The following is a 24,924-nucleotide window of genomic DNA, read 5'->3' on the forward strand; positions in this document are numbered from 1 at the left end:
GGTTTTGGCAAGAAGGTCGGCCTGCTCGTTTTCTCCTCTTGGGATTTGGATTATCTTGGCCTGCAGCTCATCTACCCTCCTCTTCGCTTGCTCCCAGTACTTATTCATCTTTTCGCCCTTGCACTCATACTCGTCGTTCACTTGGCTTGTGACGACCTAGGAGTCGTAGTGAACAAACATGTTCGCGGCCCCTACAGCCTTGGTGAGGTCTAAGTCTGCTATCAGGGCTTCGTACTCAACTTCATTATTAGTTGTAGGGAAATCGAGACGAATCATACATTCGATCTCATTGCCTTCTGGAGACTTCTGCTCCACCAGCCTTCTTGTTGGACGACCCATCTATAAAAATGCTCCATTGGGGATTTTCTGCCTCCTCGCCTTTCGCGCTGGTGAACTCCGCAATGAAGTCGGCGACAGATTATCCCTTGATGGCGGTGCGGGGGCGATATTGTATGTCAAATTCGCTCAACTCTATTGACCACAATGCCATTCATCCGGCGGCTTCAGGACTGCCCATTGCTCGTTGTAAAGGCTTGTCAGTTAGGACGACCACCGTATGGGCCTAGAAGTATGGCTTGAGTTTTCGGGCCGCCGTGAGTAGAGCGAGGGCGAGCTTTTCCATGGGGGGATACCTTTCTTCTGCACCACGCAGTGCCTTGCTGGCGTAGTATACGAGTCTTTGTGCTTTTTCGTCTTCTCTTACTAGGGCCGCACTGACAGCGGCTGGAGAGGTAGCTAGATAAAGGAATAATTCTTCTCCCGGTTGTGATGGACTTAGTAGCGGTGGTGAAGAGAGGTAGGCCTTTAGGTCCTCGAATGCTTGCTGACATTCAGCCGTCCACTCAAAAGACCTCTTCAGCGTACAGAAGAATGGTAGACATTTATCCGTTGCCCTGGATACAAATCTATTAAGCACGACGATCTTGCCATTAAGGCTTTGTACCTCTTTCACGTTTCTAGGAGGCCCCATTTCCATTATAGCCCGGATCTTGTCCGGGTTAGCCTCAATGCCCCTTCGGGATACCATGTATCCCAAGAATTTTCCCGCCGTTACTCCAAAGGCACACTTGTTTGGATTACGCTTCATGTTGTAGGAGAGGAGAGTGTCGAAGGTTTCCCTAAGATCCTCTAAGTGATCGCCTTCCCTTCGGCTTTTTACTAGCATGTCATCGACATACACCTAGACATTTCTGCCAATCTGTTGTGCGAACATCTTGTTCATGAGTCTCTAATACGTCGCGCCCGCATTCTTTAAACCGAACTGCATGACCCTATAACAAAAAAGGCCTTGGCTTGTTACGAATGAGGTTTTCCCCTGGTCACTTTCGTCCATCTGGATCTGGTTGTATCAGGAAAATGCGTCCATGAAGCTCAATAATTGGTGTTGGGCCGTAGAGTCCACCAAGAGGTCGACTCGCGGGAGGGGGTAGCTATCTTTAGGGCATGCTTTGTTTAGTTCTGTGAAGTCTACACACATTCTCCATTTTTCATTGCTTTTCTTGACCATTATGACGTTCGCCAGCCAATCAGGGTGGTAAACTTCCCTAATGAAACCCGCCTCTAGTAGTTTACGGACCTCTTCAGCCACTGCTCGATCTCTTTCTTGGGCGAACACCCGTTTCTTCTGGTGGATGGGGGGAAAGGAAGGCGACACATTCAACTTATGCACTATGACTGATGGGCTGATTCCTGGCATGTCGTTATGGCTCCAAGCGAATACGTCTCGATTTTCTTTGAGGAAGGTCGCGAGTGCTTGACGTACCATCGGGTCTGCAAGGGTGCCGATCTTGGTTGTCCGCTCTGGTTGGGATTCGTCAAGAGGTACGTCTTCAAGCCTCTCAACGGGCTCCGTTGTTGCCCGTCGTTCTTCTATGTTCATGGCCTGAAGGTAGTCGTCCATCTCCATCATGGCTACGTAACATTCGTGTGCGGCCACTTGATCTCCTCTCAACTCTCCTACTCCATAATCAGTAGGGAACTTTACCATCAAATGGTAGGTTGAGGTTACAGCCTTCCATGAGTTGAGGGTTGAACGTCCTATCATGGCGTTGTAGGCTGACGAACAATCGACTACGAGGAACGCTACATTCTTGGTGATCTGTTGTGGGTAGTCTCTAACGGTTACTGCCAAGGTGACGACGCCAAGGGGAAATACCCTCGTTCCTCCAAAGTCGACGAACGGGGCGTTAGTCGGAACTAGTCGCTCCCTATTAATCCCCATTTGTTGGAAAGCTGCGTAGTACAAGATGTCTACCGAGCTACCGTTGTCGATGAGGACTCGGTGCATGTTGTAATCTCCTGCCTGTATGGTAATGACGAGCGCGTCATCATGGGGGTGATGAAGACATTGTGCATCTTTTTCTAAGCATCCAATGAAGGGATTGTCAATCCACAACATTTTGGGTATGGAACCCGTCAGCTGTATGTTCTTAACCGTCCTGAGGTATGTCTTCCGGGCTTTTTTTGATGACCCAGTGGCCATGGTGCCTCCTATAATCATCCTTATTTCTCCTAGGGGCTGTTTGGGACGCTCATTCTCTCATCGGGGAGCTTGATCTTATGATGGGTCCGCTCTCCTTGCTAACGAACCTTTGCAGCCTTCCTTGTCTAATGAGAGCTTCTATTTGTTGCTTCAGGTCGTAACAGTCAGTTGTGTCATGACCATGATCCTGATGAAAGTGGCAGTATTTGTCCCTTGACCTCTTGTTGGGATCCCCCTTCAGCTTGCCGGGAAAGGTCAAGGCTCCTTCATCTTTAATCTGCATTAGTACCTGGTCGATAGGAGCGGTCAAAGGGGTGAAACTTGTGAATCTCCCCGCGGGTGGTTTAGGGCGTCAATCATTCCGTCGTTCTTTAGTTCTAGCCTTCTTTCGCCCCCTATCCGATCGTGCTTCTTCTTGTCTTTCCCTTTTTTTGGGCTTTTCTTCTCGAGCCAACAGTGCATCTTTTGCGTTCATGTATTTGGTCGCACGGTAGAGCACATCTGACATGGTCTTTGGGTCGTTCTTATATAGGGAGAATAGGAACTTACCCTTCTGTAGTCCGTTGGTGAACGCTGCTACGAGTGTCTTGTCGTCCGCTTCATCAATCGAGAGGGCCTCCTTGTTGAAACAAGCTATGTAAGACCTCAGCGTCTCATCTTCCCGCTGCTTAATGTTCATCAAGCATGCGGTGGACTTCTTGTACCCGTGGCCTCCAATGAAGTGTGAGGCGAATTGGGCTCTCAACTCTTTGAATGTACCAATGGAGTTGGGCGTCAGTTTATAGAACTAGATCCTCGTGGGTCCCTTTAGCGTGGTGGGGAAGGCTCTGCACATGATTGTGTCCGGCACCCCTTGAAGGTGCATCAGGGTCTTAAAAGACTCCAAGTGATTTAAGGGATCCTTAGACCTGCAGTAGCTTTCTACCTACAGCATGCGAAATTTTTTTGGAAGGGGGGAGGCACTAACAGACACTGTGAAAGGCGAGTCGATTCGCTGGACCAGATCATCTAGGTCGTTGGACACCCATCCCTTGAGGGCATTCATCATGCAGTCCATTTGTTCTTTCATCATTTGCATCTCAGCTACTATGTGAGGTTGGATAGTATCGGTGACAGACGGCCGGTTCGTGTCTTGCCGCTCCGGCCTGCTAGGGGCATTGCTGCCTTCTGGCCCTTCTTGATTCCTCTTTCCACGCTGGTTCCTTCTTGATCTTCTTCCTAGGTGTTAGCGCCCGCGTTCCTCTGACGCAATTGTTCTTGAAAGTCTTGGTTCTGTTTGGTGAGGCGTTCCACAGCGGTGACCGGAGTTTGGACTTGCCTCTCGAGTGTTGTTGTGTGTGGTTCGTCTCTTTGAACGTTGTTAGTGGTCGCCATCGAGCGAGTGAGTACCATGCAACTCTTTGTCCTGGAAGCAATAGCATAGCTTTATAAGTCGCTAAGTTGATTCCCACAAACGGCGCCAACTGATGATGCCGAAAATCGTCAGTAAGCCACACGGTCCTCACGTGCTCCCGATAAAGAACCTGCATAACACAAAAGCTGAAGGCCTTAAGAGGGATACCAGTGTGGTACCGGCCAAATACCCTCCGACGGTCAAGTTAGAGAAAATCTCTTCTTCGCAACTCTAAAGTGTTAAAGCTGAGGTGAATTATGTGTACCTTGGTTTATGAGGACTTTGGGGTATTTATAGTAGTATAGGGCCGAAATAAGTGCCTTGGCGAGGAAGTACTTTCCTTCTAGGAGAGTATTTTGTGGATTTTAGTATCACCTAGAGTTCTTTTCCTTATAGAGATCTTCTCAATTAGGGTTAAACGTAAAGCGCAAGAACTTTCCTTATACACGTACATGTGGGGGGCAAGCTAGGTTATGGATGAAGGTTTGCTCATCACCCTCAGCTTTTCCCTCCGTCCGTATTTCCTTCCTAAGGTCATCAGCTTATGTAGCTGCTCCCGGAAAGATTGTCAACTTAGAATCTCCAGCCTTATCTTGTCAGCTTTCTCCCTTCAGCCTTGATCTCGCCATCTTGTTCCCTTCAGCCTAATGCCGTCAGATATGAGGTAGAGCCACAGTCGTCAAAGGAAGGTGGTTCAATGACCAGAGCTGACGGCCTCGTTACTCCCGTCGCCTTCTTAAGGTGTTAGGAGCTAGTTGTTAAATCACCCTCATTACTATGTAAAGAGAAAATGATGTGGGGTGGGTACCTACAGGCTGCAGTAACACACCTATTTAACTCAAGGAGAATTGCAACAAAAAGGGGTAAAGAGAAATCTCTCACCTTAATTTTAACACTAAATTGTTGGAGCACTAGGATTCAGGGTGTAAACACTCCCCAGTTATTATTTTACAGTCCAAAACAGCAAAAACCCACTATATTTGGGTTTGTATACTTAAAAAAATTTGCAACCTATGAATAGTAAGGTTGCATATATGCAACCTTACTATTCATAGGTTGTAAAGAAAAAAAAACTTTAATCCTGTGGTTGTATGTGAAGAGAAAAAGATAGTGGGAGGAAATAGAGCGAAAAATACTTGTTATTATTTTGTTAGATAATTTATATTATTTTATTAGGTTGTATGTAAAAATAAAAATTAGAATGTAAGGTGAGTTGTAAAATAAGTTGGTAAAATAGATAAAGTAATGTTTGAGGATGTAAAATAAGTTTTTTTTTTGCATCCCCAAATATTAGTGCTTTTAAAGAAGAGAGAGATATAACAAGAGTGCAAAAGTAAATCAAAAGTCAAAACTGAAACATACTTTATAAAACATAATCGGATAGCCTATATACAACAGGTTGGTAGTTGGTACATCCCACATTTATTAAAATATAAGTAAAATAAATATATATAGGATGAAATTAGTATATACTATGGAAATAATTCATAAGAAAAAATAAACTTAAGAATTTATCTTTGAAGCCAAATTAAAACGTGATTCATAATATGTAGTAGTATAATAAATCATAAAAGATTGGTCTAGCAGTTCTTAAAACCTCATAAGATCTATGAAATCTTAATTAAGTTCAAATTTCTTACCAATGTCTTGAAGTCTAAAGGATTCTCTTATATAATTACTTGATGTGTGTGGGACGGAGGGTTATATATATCTAGAGTAATAGTTAGGCTCTTAAATAGCTTTGAATAGCCATGTTAATGTTAACAAATTTTTTTTAAAAAAATTATAAACATTTTTAACATGCAAATGAAGTACTTTATAACTAATAGATGTATAACAAAAGGTATCAATCAAACTTAATAGATATGTATTGAAATTAAGAAAAAAAAATACATTTTTTACCTACCTTTGATCAAAAGTGATTATATAATAAAAATTTATCTATCTTGTCTTAATCTTCTAATCATAGCTTAAAAGAAAAATATGGATTTATTTGACTTTTTGGTTGAATCATGAGAGAACTAGGTCATTTTAGTCTTATTTAATTTTAATATTCTAATTGATTAATAAGTTAAGATTGGAACAAGATTGTGGGTCATGCACCATCACAAAAGAAAGTTTAATAATACAACTTTTAGAAGACCGTGAATTTCAAATACTAAAAATTATCTTCACATAGTGGTATAGTAGACACATATATTTTTAAAAATTCAAAATATACCTATATTGTTGAAAAAATTCATGGGCATTGAGGAGGCCATGGCTCACCTGCCTCCCCAATGGCTTCACTACTAAATAAACATAATACAAATTTTTGGTTATATTATTTGAGATCTTAAGGGGCCATTTGGTAATGTTATTCTAGTAACTTTGTTTGTATTTTTTGGAAATATATGTGAATGAAAAAGTGTATACAAATACATATAATGTTGTTTAAAAATTGAAAATATGTGTTTAAACACATGTACCAAACGGGCCCTAATTCATTAACAATGTGACAAGTGATGCAATAAGGCTGCAACACATACAGAGCAAAAAAAAAAAAAAAAAAAAGAGAAAAAAATGAAGAAAACTTGCAAAACATAACACGTAGCATTATTCAAGTTTGGAACTACACCTAAAAGTGGCTTCGTAGGTTTACTCAAAAAAAAAAAAGTGGCTTCGTAGTTATATGAGTTTCAAGTAGAGAATGGAAGGATGACAAGTGGCATTGAGGTATGATGAACGAGTGCCACGTGAAAAAATAATTGTTGATAACCGCATGAGGCATCAAATATAAATAGAGGATTCATTTTTCAAGAAGGAGCACAACTCTTCACTCACAAACAACTCAAACAAAGAATTATCTTTTGTTATTGTATTTTCTTATAGTTCATATGATCTTTATAAATTGTTCATGCAAGTAAGTAGATTACTTGTACTTGTTATTTTGTGATTTTTATGAAATTCCTTTAGATTCATTGCAAGTTCTCAGTCGTTAACTTGTTGGTCTTAGTGTCGGTCTAACGTATAGTATAAGTGATTGATGCAGTCTAACGCTCCAAGCCTCCAAGTATAAAAAATGCCCAAATTTTAATTTAATTAAGTTCAAATATTAGCCAATAAATATAATAATATTTTTTATCAAATGAAAAAAAAGAAAAAAAAAAAGAGGGATAGAAGTGCTACGTTCACAACAAATTCTAAATAACCAATTGTTATTGATGACAAAAAAATAATTTCAGTGATGAGTTCAAATTAGAACCAGTAACAACTTAACACCTAGGATTGTTGTGAAAAATAGTATGAATATAGTATTTCTCAAAAAAGAAAGAGAAAAAGAGCAATACATAAAAAAATTCACAATATTTTTCACAATAATTGAGTTGGAGAACTTTAACTAGTTCTCACTTAGATCCACCACAATATCACTCTTTTACTTACCACTTTCATTCTACCACATCAACAAGTGTAAAAAAAATTGTCAAATTTTTTGTGTCTATAGAATTTCTATTAAAAAAAAATTATACGTAGTTCATGTTAATTAGTAATAATTTTGTATCTAAAATAAGATAATAGAGTTTAAATAATATTTAATTCTTTTATAGTCATAATTAAATATATAAAATGCCTCAATTTTAATTTTCGTCTTAAGCCCTCAAATGCATCAAGCTGCCCCTAATTAGTCTTTAATATCTACTATCAATTTTGCTTTTTTGTTTGCATCGATCTGCTTTGTTGGCATTGTGCTTTAGGGCCTGTTTGATTGGTTAGTTTGAGTAATGTTGTTTGGGTGATTTTGATATACTTGTGGGTGAAAAAAGTGTGTTGAAATGTATGTAAGATTGTTTAAAATGTGAAAATGTTGGTTAGAACTAACCAACCAAACAGACCCTTAGTAACTTTGAGTCCTTAAACTCTCTTACAATTTAATAATCTCATTGTGTACTTAGATATTAGTCATTTGCTTTCCATCGATGTTTTTACTAGCATTCTTTTTAATAGTCGAAATAAGACAATTTACATGGATAGATAGAAAGTCCTCATAACTGAGGCATCATCGAACCACAATCCTCTTAAGAGACAAAGTCAAATTATCAAAATAAGATATTTTTTTAAAAAATAATTACAATATACTGTTAATCCTGCCGTTTGAACTCTTTTTTCTCAGTTTCTCAAGCACTTTGTGTATAGAGAGATACTAATTCATCTAAAAGGCCTTTAGCTTTCAAAGTAAGACCCTAAGTAAGGAGATTATGTCTGAGGCCATTAATATGCCTTCATTCAGACCGATAAAGACAAAATTAAAATCATATCAAACAACAGAGCATAACAATATATTCTCCAATTTCCTACTCGTTGAAATTTGATTTTTGTCAAATTACAGTGTCATTTAACCCAAGCCACTTGCCACCAAAATAGCTGATATAGGGAAATTGATTTTCTCATGAGTCTTAGACTTTTATTTGGACTTGGTGTTGTTGGATGTCTCTTCAATACTGCTAAATGCCCATGCATCAGGGTAACTGATTGCTGGAATTTGCACTCAACATCCAGATTGGCATGCCAAGAGAAATTTTAATTTAAAGGGATGGTAGATAAAGATTTGTTTTGAATTGATATGATATGATATGCAACTATCGTTGGCAGGACACCATTTTTAATATATTTCTTGGTCTCTAAGTTCAGACCAAGATGATCAATAAATCTGTTCAACTCACGTTGGCCGTGCTTCCAGAATTTCAAAGCAAATAGAAGTGCAGGAGAAACACCTAAGAAATGGAACAAAATGAACTTTTTTTTTTTTTTTTTTAATTTCGTTCATTCTACAAGTAAAATGATGATATTGTTATTATTTATTTTCAAATATTTTCTTGATCCTAGGATTAAGAAAATCAAATAATATGAGAGTAAGAACAAGATTTTCCTAATTTCCATTGAACTACTTGGGACTAAGATCATGAGAAAAAACAAAAAACAAAACCTCCCGATGACAAATTTCAAGGTTAATCATCCAGCAATTGATAAATTAATAAGAATCTTGGTATATATATACAATGAAATGTAACTATCATTTTTTAACTTTCACATCAATAAAAAATTAAAACCATGCTCCGTGTAATTTGCCATTTCTCACTTTGCCCCACATGAATTGCATCCCTCTTCCTTAAAAGAGGTGATAAGGTGAGGACAAGTTTTACTCGCCATGTCTTATCTCAACCTATCCTGTCCCACCCCATCTTGAATGTGTATTTATATATCTTTTATTTCATATATATATTTAAATGATTTAATTTATATATATATATATATATATATATATATATATATATATTCTATTATCATCCTAAAACACTTTTCTTTCTCTCTCTTTTAGCACTCTCACGGTCGCCCCTTTCTTTTTCTATTTTATTTGGACCTTACAAATGTTGAAAGTTAAAATCACCTTATTAAGGATGACAATATACTCTAAGTCTAAGCCATCTCACCCCTTTTACATTTTTTGTATAATGCAAGTTTTCCCGATCCTAAAGAGGAGATGAGGTAGGGATAGGTCATCCATGACCTGACCCAACCTATCATTTTGTCATCTGTAATCAGATACTTTACAGATTTTCTTTCAAAACAAACAATAGAAGTATCCGGCATTACATTAATTCCACACGTACAGTGTGCTGGACTTCAAAATACTTCCCTTTTAACAAAGAAACTAACCACTACACTCCAATGCAAGTGATAACTATTACGCATTAGGTCCACACAATTTTTTGTCCAAAAAAAAAAAAGGTCCACACAGTCATTAATTAACGTGTCCCTTCAATTCAAAGTATATCCGTTTAAATTACGACTCATTGGCTTTATTGCTAATCATTGATGGCTTCATTTTTTTGTGGCTGAAATTTAATCTTTGATGGCTTACAAGGTATTAAATTGATACAATGTATTTATGCTGCTAAAGTTCTACCAGACAGAAGGAGACAATACTAGCATTAATTTGCATAAGATATGATAGGTATACCGTCAATTAGGTAAACACTCATTAGACAAACACACACACATATATAGACTTTCCATTATGGTCTGTTTGAGATATTAATTTAAGGTGTTTGTGGATTGGTTGACCACAGAACAAGTTCTTTAATTTGCACAAATATGTAAAGCAAATTCAGCTTAAGAGAGGGGAAAAGAATAAACTTTATAGGCATAAACAATATTAGTGGAAATATTGTTTATGAAGGAAAGGGAAGGCTATGATTGCTTGTGAAAAAAATAAAAACAGTGGCATCAGGCATATGGTTGTTTATGAAGGGAAAGGAAATATGAAATATCTTTGTTGTATATTTAGTGCCAAAAGTTTGGTGACCCTAAGACCATAATAGCTGGCACCTATAATAACAGGAAAATGACTTGAAGTAGGGCATTAACAAGTGTGGACTTTTTCATCGTCTAGGTAATATGGCACCCATGATTTGAATAACATTATCGATCAGCATGGAAGGGAGATCTAGATGACGTCTTTTTCAAGCATGGTTCTTATGGTTGTAGACTTGTTCACAGCTGTGTCTCATACTTTTATTATGCATGAACAAATTATATATTATAGGCAACTTAAAAAAAGAAACTATTGTCTGCACTATTTTACTTTGTTTGGTTGAATGTATGGACTTTTCTTTTCCAAGCATTTATAGAACAATTCAAAAACATTTGTTTTGTGTCACTAAACTTATTGTACATTTTATTAAGACTATCCTCGTACAAGCTTATATTGGTTACTTTAGTTTTCCTACACAGGAAGAGAATATTTTGTCAATTGGATTTGATTTATATAGGACAATGTCAGAATATTTTCACTTCCTTATTGTGCCATTGTCCTACATTCTCTCACTCCTAAATCATGGGAAAATGCTAAATGTACTCTCGAATCTTTTTCCTCCATGGCCTAGCTGGCTAGGTTTCATTTTCAATACACCTGGGGCTTTCAGGTTATTTTCATCAGTTAACGAGCTCAAATTTATACATTTTATTAACTTGCTTTTCTATGAGAAAAGCAATTTTTCAAAGCAACATTTTTTCCTGGATGAAAGCCAAAGCAGCACATCCCAACATCTTTTAAATGCCAATTGCATCTCTTTCCCCCGATTTGGACATTGAAAAAAAAGTTTAATTTTGGTCAATGAAATTTTATACTAAAAAACAAGCAAATATAGTTTTATATAAATAAATATTAATTGTTACATAAAGGTGGGATAACAAATTGCTCTATAATCTTCAATTCAATAACTTTACTCAAATATCAAGTAAAAAAACAGAAACCATGCAAATTGCGAATTGGGATTTCTTTTGATTTAGGATTAAAGTCTGAATCCAATCATAAATTAGTTCCTTACTAATTTTTTTAAAATTCTCTAGAAATTGTGGGTGGCAGTGGGTTTTGTTTTGGGGTGAAATGGCTGGCTGTGGGGCCTTGGTTCTAAATTGGTTGGCGGTACGGTGCGGGCTCACCAGAATCGAACTCGTATCCAAAAATGAAGTTGGAGAGACTCAAAATATGAGACACCTAATCCTTGGGGCCCACGTTTGACTAGGCCCACAAAGAACTCCCACTTTGTCAACAAGTACATTGGTCTATGCCAGCTCACAGTACCCCCCTCAGCTCTCCCTAGCCTTTTTTTTTTCCTTTTTTTTTTTATGAACAATCTAGCCTTTCATTTTTTAAACAAAAATAATACTAAAGTTGTTTCAATGCTATTTTATAACAAACTGACAATGATTGCTTATAAAAAATAAAAAAAAACAATGAATAGTATGATTATTTTCACATCAATTATATAATAATTTTTTCACATTTGATAAATATATATATATATATATATTTTTTTTTTAGAAGATGATAAATATATTTTTGAATACTCTTTTATATTTTATATGATTAAAGGATGACACATCAACTTTTTAGCATTTTTGTAATAATTAAATACTTACAATGGGGTTGGATAATATGAATTCTAAACATTGTCTCAGCTAGAAACATTAGAAGTGTAATTTGTAACACTTATTTAATAAAATTATTATAGTTATACTATCATTTCTATGAAAAATGTTAATTATCTTAGAATTGATAGAATTTTACTTCAAACTAATTTAAATGAAAATCCCTCCGGTCCATATGATTACTCTTTTTATCCTATAAAAAACTTTTTAAAAAAAACATTTCTATATTTATTTTAATCACATGACTTAATATTTTATGACTTGTGTTAAATAATTTAGTATATTAATCATGTGTTTCATATATATATGGATGGTCTTATGAATTGCCACGTAAAAAGGGGGGGTGAGAGTTGGAATGTGCATTTTCTTAGAGACTTTCATGATTGGGGGTTGGGTTTAGTGAATTTCTTTCTAGACCTAATATACTCTCAGATGCGTAGGGTAGGGTATTTGTGCATCCACTGAAAAATTTATATGAGGTTAGGGGATGATAGGTTGAGATGGCGTTTGAATGGGAGTTAAAAGTTTGATGTTCGCTCGTATTATAAGGCCATTCTTGATGCAGCAGTTAATCTATTCTCTTGGAAAAGTATCTTGTGTGTTAAGCCCCCAAAGGAGTCTCCTTTGTGTAGATAGTAGCTATAGGGGTAAGATTTTCAATAATGATAATCTTCTTAAAAGGGGCACTCTATAGTTGGTTGCTGCTATATGTGTTGTTGTAATGGAGAAAAAATAGACCACTTATATTGCGATGTTGCCTATGTTTTATGGAGAGAAGTATTTAAGTTATTTTAGGTTTAATAGGTAAGGCCGTTTCCAGTTGTAGATCTATCATATGAAATCACATGATTAAACTTACTATTGTAGAAACACACACCAAAAAAAAAAAAAAAATTCTATGCATGTGTCCATTTCCAATTACTTTTCAGGCAATCTATGAATAAATTTAGGATGATTTTATTTATTTATTTATTTACATGAAGGCCCATAAGATGCATGGATTCAATGGACCAAGCCAGTTGGACAATAGTTCCATAAATATAGTCCAGAGGGACCCATTGAATTTGGTAAAGAAAATAATTCCCTCCTCTGTATGCCTCTTTAATAAAGAAAATGAAAAACAAGAATGAATTCGGTTATGAGACCAAGATTTTTCCGAGCTAGGTTTTATAATAATTGAAAGAGGGATTTTGAAGCAATATATAGATGAATTGATGGCTCTTGGTCTTGGAAACGAACAAATTGTTGGCCCCCTTTTGGACAGCACAAACGCTGTGCCTGTGTGTGGGGGCATGGGGCTGTTATACAAAGTGAGGTGAACCTAGGTGCTTATTGATGGGACTGACGAAATTAACTACCGACGAGTTCAGTAGGATAGACGAGACCGCTCTCTAAGACAAGCTTAAGCAAGTATCCATGTCACCGACGAGGATATCAAGATCATTCAGTGTTACCAATAATACCCCGGACAGCTACACAACCAGCTGGACAAACCGTTGAAGACATATTAAACCCTATTACTCAGCAAGAAGCGTTACCAAGAAAAGCATTGATGGGATTGATGAACTGAACCTATCTGGACGAAATCATCCAAACCAACGAAGTGGTGTTTACAGATGAGGTAATCAAATGCCACTGACGATTCTAGCTTCATCACAGACGAAGAGAAAGAAGCCACTTAAGGCACTCTAAATAAATACCTCAGGCGGTTACAATGACAGTTGTATGGACCGTTAAGAGTCCATTAAAGCTCATATCAATAAGCCAAGAGGCGTTACTAAAAGAGGCATTGAAGTCACAATAACTGCCACAATGGCTAGAATCTAGAACAACATATATAAAGCTCACGCATTGCCAACAAAAGGCACGAACACAGTTACAAGATAACCATAATCATTCTTATAGTCTATTATTATAAACTCTCTTGTACAAACTTTGGCATCGGAGGCGTTGTGGTAGGCACCACACCGATGATCATTCCAGAGAATTTCTTCTTCCGTCGCTATACAAGCAAACCTCTAGTCACGTCTGGACGACCTCACTACAACTGACAAACCCGTGATTCATCACTTATGGTTAAGTCAAACAAAAGATTAAAAAGAATTACAAAGTCTTTTGTCTTTCAATGAATAAATTTATACTATGTCTTACTTCTTAGTCCAACATGCCCACTAAATTTTGTTAGCTTAGTGCTAAGCAGTTAAGCTCGACTTAACTTTAGACCTCGAACTATTAAGTGTAAGTTTTATTAACATTGTATTAAACCTCATATTGATTAATAAAATGCGAAAAACTCATTTTAGTCTCTACATTTTCACGCGATTCCCACTTTGGTCCCTAACTTTTTTTTTCCACCGCTTTTAGTCCCTATTCTGAAAAACGCCTCTCGTTTTAGTCCTTGACGTTACATCAGAGACGGAACTTGCTGAGCTGGCAAACGGAAAAAATTGGAAATTTTAAAATAATACATACTGTAGCCACATGGCTTTCCATGTCAGCATCTAAATTTAAAAAAAAAATTTAATTTATTAATTTTAACTGAATAAAAAAAAACAAAAACCAAAAATGAAAACCAAAAAATTAAATTCAAGAACAACAACAAAACACCAAGAACAACAACAGATTCAAGAACAACGAAAAATTTAAAACCAAAAAATTAAATTCAAGAACAACAATAGATTCAAACCCATATTTCAAACCCCCACACCACCAAAACACTCTGGAATCCACCATAACCATGGCTACATCACACCACCCAATCAAAACAACCACACCCAAACTCACACCCAAACTCAGAAATTTGAATCTAAAACCTCCACAAACACATAAACAAGCACACAAACAAATACAACCTCCAAATTATGGTGCCTTGGATCCACCCTCAAAACCCAACAGATCTAAGCTTGATTTTCAAACCAAGAGTGTTGGGCCAACACCCCACCATCAAACCCTGACCACCGTTGCACATCAAACCTAGACCACCATTGAACTAAGAACAAAAGAGGCACAAAAACCACCATTAAACCTAGACCACCGTCGAACCAGACCAGCCACCATTGCACTCACCATCGGAAACCGCCAAAGCAAAACTAATCCACTACAAAACTCACAACCACAGCGCCACCGCAAAGAGGAAGAGAGAAGAGAAATTGCAAACACACCACCACGGTGCCGGATTTGAGTAGAGGAGATTGAAACGTCACCAGACGTCACTGAATCTGAACGGAGGAGAGTGAAACATTACCGGTCTAAGCTTAAATATCGTCGAATCTAAGTGGATTTTTGAAAATATCTTCGGATTTGAGCCAAAATCATCGGATTCAAGTAGATCTGAGAAAAATTGTCGCTGGAGCTAAGCCAAGGAGGGTTGATCTTCACTGGAGCTGAGCGAAGGAGGCTGATCGTCGTCGGATTTGAGCAGATGATGGTTAATTTGAAGTAGTGGTGGGTCGGGTGGTTGGGTTGCTCGGTTTGGTCAGAGGTTATGACCTCAGAGGAAGAGACACACAGAGAGAGAGAGAGAGAGAGAGAGAGGTGATTCTAGAGAGAGGAAAGAATCAGAAGAATGAAGAAAAAAAGAAGTTAATTTTGGTTTTATTGTTCTTGTTGTTGTTCTTGAATTTAATTTTTTTTTCTTCTTTTAATTTTTTTATTCAGTTAAAATTAATAAATTAAATTTTTTTTAATTTAGAGGCTGACGTGGAAAGCCACGTGGCCACAGTAAGTATTATTTTAATATTTCTAATTTTTTCCGTTTGCTAGCTCAGCAAGTTCCGTCTCTGATGTAACGTCAGGGACTAAAACGAGAGGCGTTTTCCAGAATAGGAACTAAAAGCGGTAGAAAAAAAAAGTTAGGAACCAAAGTGGAAACCGCGTGAAAATGTAGGGACTAAAATGAGTTTTTTGCCTTAATAAAATTGTCAAATGGATAATGTATCAAAGTGCGCCCTGCAAGTCACACCCCTTTACAACTGTATAAAAATAATCCCTCTCTCTCTCTTCCTTCAAAGCTTACTTGTTGGCTTAAGATTTACAAAAATTTTGTTCCCCATAAATGTTAAAAATATTCGCATTATTTGCTGAAAACGATTGGGCAAGACATGAAAATCACATTGGGATGTGATAATAATGAACAGTTTTCAAAAAACATGAGGTTGTAGATTTTAAATAAATAAAAAATGCTGATCGAGACTCATAAAATCTTTTTCTTCAAATCACAATTACTATCTTTTTAAAATTAATATCAAAGATTCGTTTAATCTTTACCAAGTCTAATTGAAGATTTATATCCCTCTTTGCATTATTGAAGAATGCAGTGTGACATTCCAAACCTTTGCAAGAAGAAAACTACTACTGCATCTCAAGAAAGTCCTTTACTTTAAAACTTTACTTCGATCATTCTAACCCAAGGTAAGGTATATGTACTTTAACTCATGGGAGAAGTCACATTCAATGTTGAAATCGAAATTATTATCAATTTATCACTGCTGACAGCTCAGCCGATATAATCAAACAAGTCTCCTCTCCAGGTCTCTTTCTTGCCATAAAATGTAGGAAAAGTGGAAGATAATTAAACTAATGGAAGTACAGTAAACTAAGCCATTATTCTCAACAACAAAAAAAACTAAGTGTCATTATATGTAAGTTTTGTCTTCATCAAAAGCAATTAGAAAAGATTAATGAAAACGCATAAAAAATGAAGAAGTGATACTATCAAAATGAAAATTCATTTTCATTTTTCGGTGTTTAAAGAATAAAATATCACATTTCAAAAACTACTTGGTATTTCAAGAGTAAAGATGAATTGCTACTCCAAACCCAAAAGCAAGTCACCTAGTAAAAAATGTAAACTTTTTTATTGAGTAGCCTAAGTGCCCAAGATAAGGAATAATAAGTTATTATTTAATTTTGAGTTATATGTTCACTTATTTTTGAGTTATATATATCATTTTAAAAGTATTGAATACAGATTAAAAGTATTTAAAAGTATTAAATACACATTAACGAGTACTCTTGGGAAACACCTTAACAAAAGCATGTAAATTATAAAAGTTTTTTTTTCAACATATTTTAAGCTGATGTCTTTTTTATTAGATTCATTTTTTATTTATTAATGTAGAGTATCTAATAATTACTCTAAGCCGCGGCCCCATATTTGTTGATTGGCTCCACTTAATTGCTTGAGCTTTGGATGTTATCTCCTAAGATGATTGGTGGAGGAACTAACATTATTTAAGTTTAATAAGTTATGGATAACTCCAAACTAATATTTATATACAAAAAACTTAAGGTAAAGAAAAATGGAATTGGAGTTGGTGAGAAAACCTAAATAGTCTAATACTACTTTCTCATGATCATCCAAATTCCAAACCCAAGGTTCAAAAAGGAATGGACACTTTACCAAGCGGAGAAGTCACAACTCACGCCTCACAATTCACAAGTATAATGTGGCGCCCCTGGGATTAATCAGCATCACATCAACTGTCTCAATCATTAATTACACAATTAACTTTGAAACCAAAATGATTATCATTGCTGTGATTAGGTGCATCAAAACGATTAACCCATGTTGAATTATATTACCTCAAATTTCTATTTCTTTCTAACTAGTTATGATTTAGTTTTACCGTCAGAGAAGACAATAATTTTTCTTAATGTAGAAGATAAGATTTTTCTTGATATTCAAAGATGGAGCTAAAGGGGGGCCATGTTTGGCCCTCCTAACTTTTCAAAAACCTCCCTTAACACTAGGCGTATTTTAGAATTTGGCCCAATAAATTTAAATTGAACTTGGCCCCCCTAACAACATCCTTGGCATCCTTAAACAAGTAAAAATATCTTTTTGGTCCATATATTTTTATACTTGCTGTTATTTTGATCCAAGCTGCCATCTCACTTATAAAGAGAGCGTGTACACAATTAATGGATTACATTGCTAGCTTAAAATTGTGTTTTCTGTCAATAAGATACTGACAAGGACCAAAATGATAGCAAATTTAAAAATATAAGAACCAAAATGAAGTTATGAAATTTTAGTGCCAAATCAAAAACATGACCAAAATATAAAAACCAAAAAGGTATTTTTGCCCACAAAAAAAAAAAAAAATCCCAAATAACAATAGCCTAGCAACAAAAATTAAACAATGAGCATATGTAAGCCCAAGCATTTACAAAACCCGAGCTTATGTTCCCCAAAAAATATATGAAAAGAAAAGAAGGTTTAAATCCAATTTAATTTAAGCCTCATAGATAAGCGTTGTTGAAAAGAGTTTAGTGTTTTTTACCCAAGTATCCTCCCACATGGGGAGAGGATAAGACTCCTAAAAGAATATGAGTGGATTTCTTCGAAGGGTAGTTTGATAGATTTTTAGGGTTGAAAGATACTCATGGTTATGCATTGAGAGAATGTTTTGTGTGTGAGAAAGCTATGGGATGTATTAGGATTTAGGAATTGTGATTTTGTGTATATGAGATATGTGAGGGATTTTTTTTTTTTTTGGGAAATTTGTTTGTACGAGTAGTGAGTGTTGTGATTTTTGGTTAAGCTTGGATATAATCCATATGGTTGATAGTGGATTTAAATTAGCATTTTCTATGGATGTAGGCATGAGTTGGCTTAACCATGCTAAATATTGTTATATTATATGGATATTTATTTTCTTGTTTCGTATCAATGCTCTTTGGCAGCTCTCCAAATAGACAAAATCACAACAACTAATAATAAAATTTCTTTATTGCATATGAGCATTTGCATCAAATAATGCAAAATAGAAAAATGACTTAATTTTACACATTAAGTCTCAAAATCACATACATCAATTAAATTAAAGATGTGTAAATTTGTAAAATTACTATAGTAACTATCTAATAGATGGCGATTACTGTATTTGGAAAAAAATTATTAAAAAATTTAATAAAATAAAATTTAAAATAGATAAACTTGTGTTGATTATATAATATAAATAAATAAATAGAAAATTCTGTACAAATGATGTAAATGGGTCTAGTCTAACGAACCAAAAAACACCTAACAAGTATTAAGGACCGACGCACCAAAACGCAGAGCCACACCAGAACCTTCGTCCTCTTGCATTGGCCAACTCCCTTATAACCCTCCCTCACCACTCTCTTTTTTTTCTATAAACCAATTTAAACTCTAAACTCCTCAACAGTGATATAAAATCAAAGTTCAAAGTCGGCCCTCTTGGTTCTAAAATTATGGCCTCCTTGTTGCTCTGTTTCATACTCTGTTTCTCAAGCTTAACTGTTACCTTATCAGAGCAGCTTCTGCTATTACCTCTAACTCACTCCCTTTCGAAAAACCAATTCAACAGTACCCACCACCTCCTCAAATTGACTTCCACTCGCTCCTCCATGCGCTTCCACCACCACCACCACCACAAAAAACTCAACAAAAAACAACAACAACAAGTCTCTCTTCCACTCTCACCAGGCAGTGACTACACCCTTTCTTTCACAATCGGCTCAAACCCTCCACAACCCATCTCGCTCTACATGGACACTAGCTCCGACCTCGTCTGGTTCCCTTGTTCCCCTTTTGAATGCATTCTCTGCGAAGGAAAATCCACCACCACAACCCCACCACCAAAACTCTCCAAAAACGCCACCGTTTCATGCAAGTCCCCAACTTGCTCCGCCGTGCACACTTCTCTCTCCTCCTCTGATCTTTGCGCCATTTCTCATTACCCTTTAAACTATATTGAAACCTTTGATCATTCCTCTTTCTCTTGCCCACCTTTCTACTACGCCTACGGTGATGGAAGCTTAATAGCTCGCCTTTACAAAGATAGTTTATCTGTACCCACCTCCTCCTCTGTTCCTTCTATGCTTCTTCCAAATTTCACTTTTGGGTGTGCCCACACAGCTCTCGGTGAGCCAATTGGTGTGGCTGGGTTCGGCCCTGGCTTGCTTTCTTTGCCAGCCCAAATCGCTACTGTCTCTCCTCAACTCGGTAACCGATTCTCTTATTGCTTGGTCTCTCACTCCTTTAATCAATACCGAGTTCATCGTCCGAGTCCACTCATTCTCGGCCGCTACGACGACAAGGAAAGGAAGGACAACTCGGGTATTGATGGGTCTGACTCAGCTGAGTTTGTGTACACCTCCATGCTCGACAACCCGAGTCACCCTTACTTTTACAGCGTTGGACTCAAGGGAATCTCTGTGGGAAAGAGGAATATTGCGGCACCGGAGATTGTGAAACGGCTTGACCGGAATGGGAACGGCGGGACGGTGGTGGACTCGGGGACAACGTTCACGATGTTGCCGGCGAGTCTTTACAACTCGGTGGTGGCTGAGTTCGACCGGCGGGTCGGGCGAGTTCACGAGCGAGCGAGTGAGGTGGAGGACAAGACGGGACTCGAGCCGTGTTATTATTACGATGGCAAGGTTGTGAATGTGCCTGCCGTGGTTTTACACTTCGTTGGGAACGGATCCAGTGTGGCGCTACCTAGGAGAAACTATTTCTACGAGTTTTTGGACGGTGATAAGAAGAAGAACGTCGGGTGTTTGATGTTGATGAACGGTGGAGATGACGAGGAGTTGAGTGGTGGGCCCGGGGCTATTCTTGGAAATTACCAGCAGCAAGGGTTTGAAGTTGTTTATGATTTGGAAAAAAAGAGGGTTGGGTTTGCGAGGAGACAGTGCTCATCGCTTTGGGATAAGCTGAACCAGAACCAAAGCTAACGTGCGTGGCAAGGTTTTGATGAACGGCTGTGATCTACTGCAAGACTTGGTTGACTTTTTGAGGGAAGTCTGAGGAGCCTGGACTTGGTATTTTGAATTTGAAGGTTTGACCACAGCTGGGGACTTTGTAAATGCACTGGGGTAGATAATAAATGTGGGGGGTTTTAAGAGTTTTGCACTTCATTTTTTGCTTCTTGCTTGTCAATTAAGATTGTATAAAATTGTTCATAAAAAGCTATGCCTATGGAATTGGGATGCTTGAAGCAACAAATGAAGGGTGGACAGCTAAAAGATCTGTAAATTTTTTTGAAAATGTTGCCATACGACATTTAATGTGTTTATTTGTAAGTTTATTTGTAAGTTACACATTGTTAAAGTGCTTTAAATGTGGAGCAGTGTTGTTTTAAAAGTTCATGTTTTGATTGACCAATGAACTGTACGCGTTTGGCCTGAATTTATGTATAGCATCTCCGAGGACATTGCAACCTAACAATAATGTGGTCTTCAGTTATGGCCCAGGAGAAAAAAAAGAAAAGAGTAAAGAAGATGGAAATGGTATAAAGGCCTTTTGACCCTTTTTTTTAAGGATTCAGATTCTCTAGAGTTCCTAGGAACTCTACCAAGTAGAGTTCATTAAATCCTAACCATTTCTTTAATGATTTAATGGTGCAGATTCTATCGCATTTCATTAATAATATTCTTAAAATAATAAAATAATGTTGTAAACAAAACAATTAAGATGATTGTTAATGAAATGCTGACATGGCAGAATCTAGACCATTAAATCATTAAAGAGTGGTTAGGATTTAATGAACTCTACTTGGTAGAGTACCCTAGGAACTCTAGAGGATCTGAATCCTTTTTTTTATGGGGTTGTAAATAAGCATCATAAATGTTTGAGAAAACCTTTTTTTTTTTTTTTTTTTTACCAGCTTGTAATGATATATTTAAGCACAGTTGTCAAATCGTGGCATAGATGTCAAAACATTGTATAAATCCCTATCGGTAAAGTGCAAGTTTAGTATTGTTTGAATTTTACAAACTTAGAGATATTTAATTTTACATACTGAAATTTGGTTTTATTAGTAAAAATAAATTTTTGGTTAGTTTTGGCCATTAAATGATATGTTATCATGTTGACTTTTTTTTTTGTTGGAAAATTACACTTTACCTGCTTGTGATTTGCTCAAAAACTATTTGCCTACCTGTGATTTAAAAATTAATATTTTACCCACATAAGGTTAGTTCCATTTTTCTTCGATTACCCACCTCTGTTAAAAACATGGGTAAATTTATATTTTTATTACCCTTTTATACCTCTCTCTTCTCAAAACATAAAAAATTTATTAAAAAAATCAAGAGAAAAGAAGATCTAAAAGTCGGATTTTGTAAAAATTAAAACCTAACTCTTACATCTACTTTTCATGTATAAACTTTTAGATCTTTTATTTTAACACATTCAAAATTAAAATTATGCATTTCCTCACCTGTACTAGAGAATGGAAAGATGGTGTCTGTTATAATGTTCGAACTTGGCGTCTGTTTTACCAGAGATTAAAAATTCAGTAGATTTTTTTTTATATAAAAAAAATAGTAAAACGAAAAGCTATAATCGTTAGTAAAATTTAATATACCTACGTGATTTGTGGTGGGCACTAATAATACCAATTGGGAGAGTGAGTGAAGAAAACGACAATGGCACAAGCTAGAAGTACACCCCACCAAGGCAATTGAAGTGACTCGTTGTAATCCTCGCACGCAATGAACCTTCAATTGATGAAGTCTAATTCGTCAGTCGTGTACGTTTGTCCAGATGATGTCAAGACCTCGTCAATGAACCTGCAAAATGAGAGAAACTTCTCTGAGGTGAACATCGGTGTGGCCCCAGCCACAATGTCTTCGATGCTTAAGTTAGTAACTAGAAATCCTTTTAGAATAGAATGAGAAGTGTAAAAGTATGTCTTTTTTTTTTGGATTTGTGTACCTTCTGTGTTTCTAATGATCGTATATATATGGTCTTTGGGGTTTCCAGCCGTTGGGACCTTGATTGTGGTTTTAATGCTCTTCTTGTAACGTCCCGAGGCTCATGATTATGGGATTTAATGAGACTTCAATGGTCTGTCTTCTGATCGGTAACCGTCTGAGGTATTAAGTGCTCTTTATTATTGATTTGCTTGTGCTCGTCCATGCTTCGTTGAGGTGGACGAGTGTGATGTTGTCTATTGAACATGAGTTCATCAGTCCCGTCAGCTGCCCCCCAGGTTCCGTGGTCGTCCTAAGGTGCCAGGACAACCATCAGAAGATGAAAGTTTTCTGACTGGACATGGCTATTGGGGTTTTGTTCCTCATTTAATGCGTAGTGGAGGCGCCTCACGCATCGTGGCCACGTGGCGTGCTTTGCCCAATGCAGTTAATGCTCCAATGGTATGACTCTTGGGTTTCCCGTTGAATTTCAGTTTTTGAGTGTCTTGGTTTTTAAACTTCTCCACTTTTCACTTTCTCCAACTTCCATCATTGCTCTGAGCTTCTTCTTCTCCGACCTCTCTCTGCGATTTTCTCTAAGTTGGTGCTCTCATTTTTTTGCTTTTTAAGGTACGCTTTTTCCTCTCTTTTCCTTTCTTGTTATTATAGCATGACAGATTTTTTATTTTTCCTTTTTCTTCCCTTTTTCTTTTCTTTTTCTGTGTATGTTTTTGGTTTTTGGGGTTCTTAGGATCCACTTTTTTGCCTACATTCTTTTGGTTTTCATGGTCGATAGTTCTGAGGTTCAGGTAACTTGCCCCTCAATTTCTTTCTTTTTTGTACGTTTGGGGGCTTCTTTTGGTACTTCCCGTGCTTTTCTCCCTTTGATTGGGAATTTTGTTTTTGAGTGTAGCAGTTTAGGCATCGTGTCCGGTGAGTTATTTCCTGTGCTTAGTCAGTCAATTGATTGGTTTGAGGGATTGGTGAGTGGGAGAGGAGGAATGTCTGAGGTAAGATCGAGCGAGTTTGATACCAGTCTATCGTCTAGTGACGATCTTGTGGGGGGGAAATACCGCTGTCTCTGTCCCATAAACGGTTAGGGCTTTTCATGCCCTTGGTGAGGTGTGTCGTTTGGACGGTAAGACGCTTTCTAGGTTTAAGGATAAATTTCAATTACCTGATAGGGTTAGGGTTCGTCTACCTCGCCAGGAGGTGTGCTTTTATGTAGTTGCCTTCTTGAGTCGGCTTAGATTACTCGTCCACCTATTTATCATGGAGCTTTTAGGACATTTTGGCATTGCTCCTAGGCAACTTATGCCTAATTCAAGGAGGATAGTGGTTAGCTGTATGGAGATATGGCTGACTGCTACAGAGGGGGACATGATCAGGGTGGACGAGCTTATTTACCTACACCATTTAAAGCCATCTAAGGAGCATGGGTACTATGAACTGGTGCCTTGGGAGAGGAGGACTAGGATCGTCTGAGACCTGACTTCGACATTTAGATACTGGAAGTCTCGGTTCTTTTTTGTGTTCGGGGGTAACTGGGAGACTCCCTCTAATGAAGTTTGGGGTGATCTCCCTAGGTTGCTTTGTCGGTGGAGACTCCCGAACTTAGGTGCGTCGTCATTTCCTCTGATCCTTTAACCTTTAATCTGCTCGCATTCATTTTATTGTCATTAACTCTTCTTTTTATTGTCTTGCGCGGTTAAGAGACGACCCAAGCTTAAGAGCAGGTATAAGGAGCGGGTTTAGAAAGCCATCGAGTACGTGAGGACCATTGAAGATTTTGATGATCTAGTAGATCCACGGACTCTAGCTTTTTACTGCCTCGGCCTAAAACCGTCTGCCTTCATCATGCGAAATTTAGATATCAAGCAGAAAAAGAGTAAGTGTTTGCTTGAACTTGTCCTTACTGTGTTTCTTAGTATTATTTTTTAAAAAAAAAAAAAAAAAGCCAAAGGGTTTTCCTTCGGCAGATATGATGACGAAGTTTAACCAAGGAATGTATGCATGCATGAGGGCAAAGAAGAAAGAGCCCTTTTCCAACATTGGGACCCGGGCTGTGCGAGTGATGGACAAGAGGGCTTCCGTCACTACGGGTACCCCGGTCAATCCTGGGACAGAGATGACGAGGACGGCCTCCCCAGCTACCTCGGTTGAGGAGATCATCCCCCAACGAAAAAAGATCGCGGACCGACGACATGGGGAAAGGAAAAGCGGATTCTCATTCGTCAAGCGTCTCGGACGACGCTAGAGTTGCATTTGCAAGAGCATAAGAGAGCTTTACTGCTGAGGACATGAAAGCTTTCTTGGGCTTGTCCCCCAACGAGATTGTGAGCCGTCACCTCCACAAACTCGTTCAGGTATTGTACTTTTGCGGATTCATCCTTTTTTTTTTTTTTTGAGA

General features: G+C 37.4%; 2 protein-coding genes across 2 annotated transcripts; one reads left to right on the plus strand and one right to left on the minus strand.

Moving 5' to 3' along the window:
• Nucleotides 1-562: 562 nt before the first annotated feature.
• Nucleotides 563-2,482, minus strand: LOC142612018 (uncharacterized). The gene is made up of 2 exons (XM_075784151.1): nucleotides 1,577-2,482; nucleotides 563-1,180 (listed from the first exon to the last, which is right to left on the minus strand). The coding sequence occupies exons 1-2, from the start codon at nucleotides 2,480-2,482 to the stop codon at nucleotides 563-565; spliced, it is 1,524 nt and encodes a 507-aa protein (XP_075640266.1).
• A 16,263-nt stretch (nucleotides 2,483-18,745) lies between these two features.
• On the plus strand, nucleotides 18,746-20,982 carry LOC142612673 (putative aspartyl protease At4g16563). The gene has a single exon (XM_075784801.1). It carries the CDS (start codon nucleotides 19,065-19,067, stop codon nucleotides 20,550-20,552), a length of 1,488 nt encoding a protein of 495 aa, XP_075640916.1. The 5' UTR covers nucleotides 18,746-19,064; the 3' UTR covers nucleotides 20,553-20,982.
• The last annotated feature ends 3,942 nt before the right edge of the window (nucleotides 20,983-24,924 follow it).

The sequence above is a fragment of the Castanea sativa genome, chromosome 10 (genome assembly GCF_040712315.1).
Source record: "Castanea sativa cultivar Marrone di Chiusa Pesio chromosome 10, ASM4071231v1".
In the NCBI taxonomy this organism is placed as follows: Eukaryota; Viridiplantae; Streptophyta; class Magnoliopsida; order Fagales; family Fagaceae; genus Castanea; species Castanea sativa.

Excerpts from the sequence above, each read along its gene's own strand:
- LOC142612018 (XM_075784151.1), bottom strand. The coding sequence starts at position 2,482 with ATGGCCACTGGGTCATCAAAAAAAGCCCGGAAGACATACCTCAGGACG. Across the intron at positions 1,181-1,576 it reads ATCGAGCAGTGGCTGAAGAG|GTGTATGTCGATGACATGCT; the intron begins GTCCGTAAACTA and ends AGAAATGTCTAG.
- LOC142612673 (XM_075784801.1), top strand. The coding sequence starts at position 19,065 with ATGGCCTCCTTGTTGCTCTGTTTCATACTCTGTTTCTCAAGCTTAACT.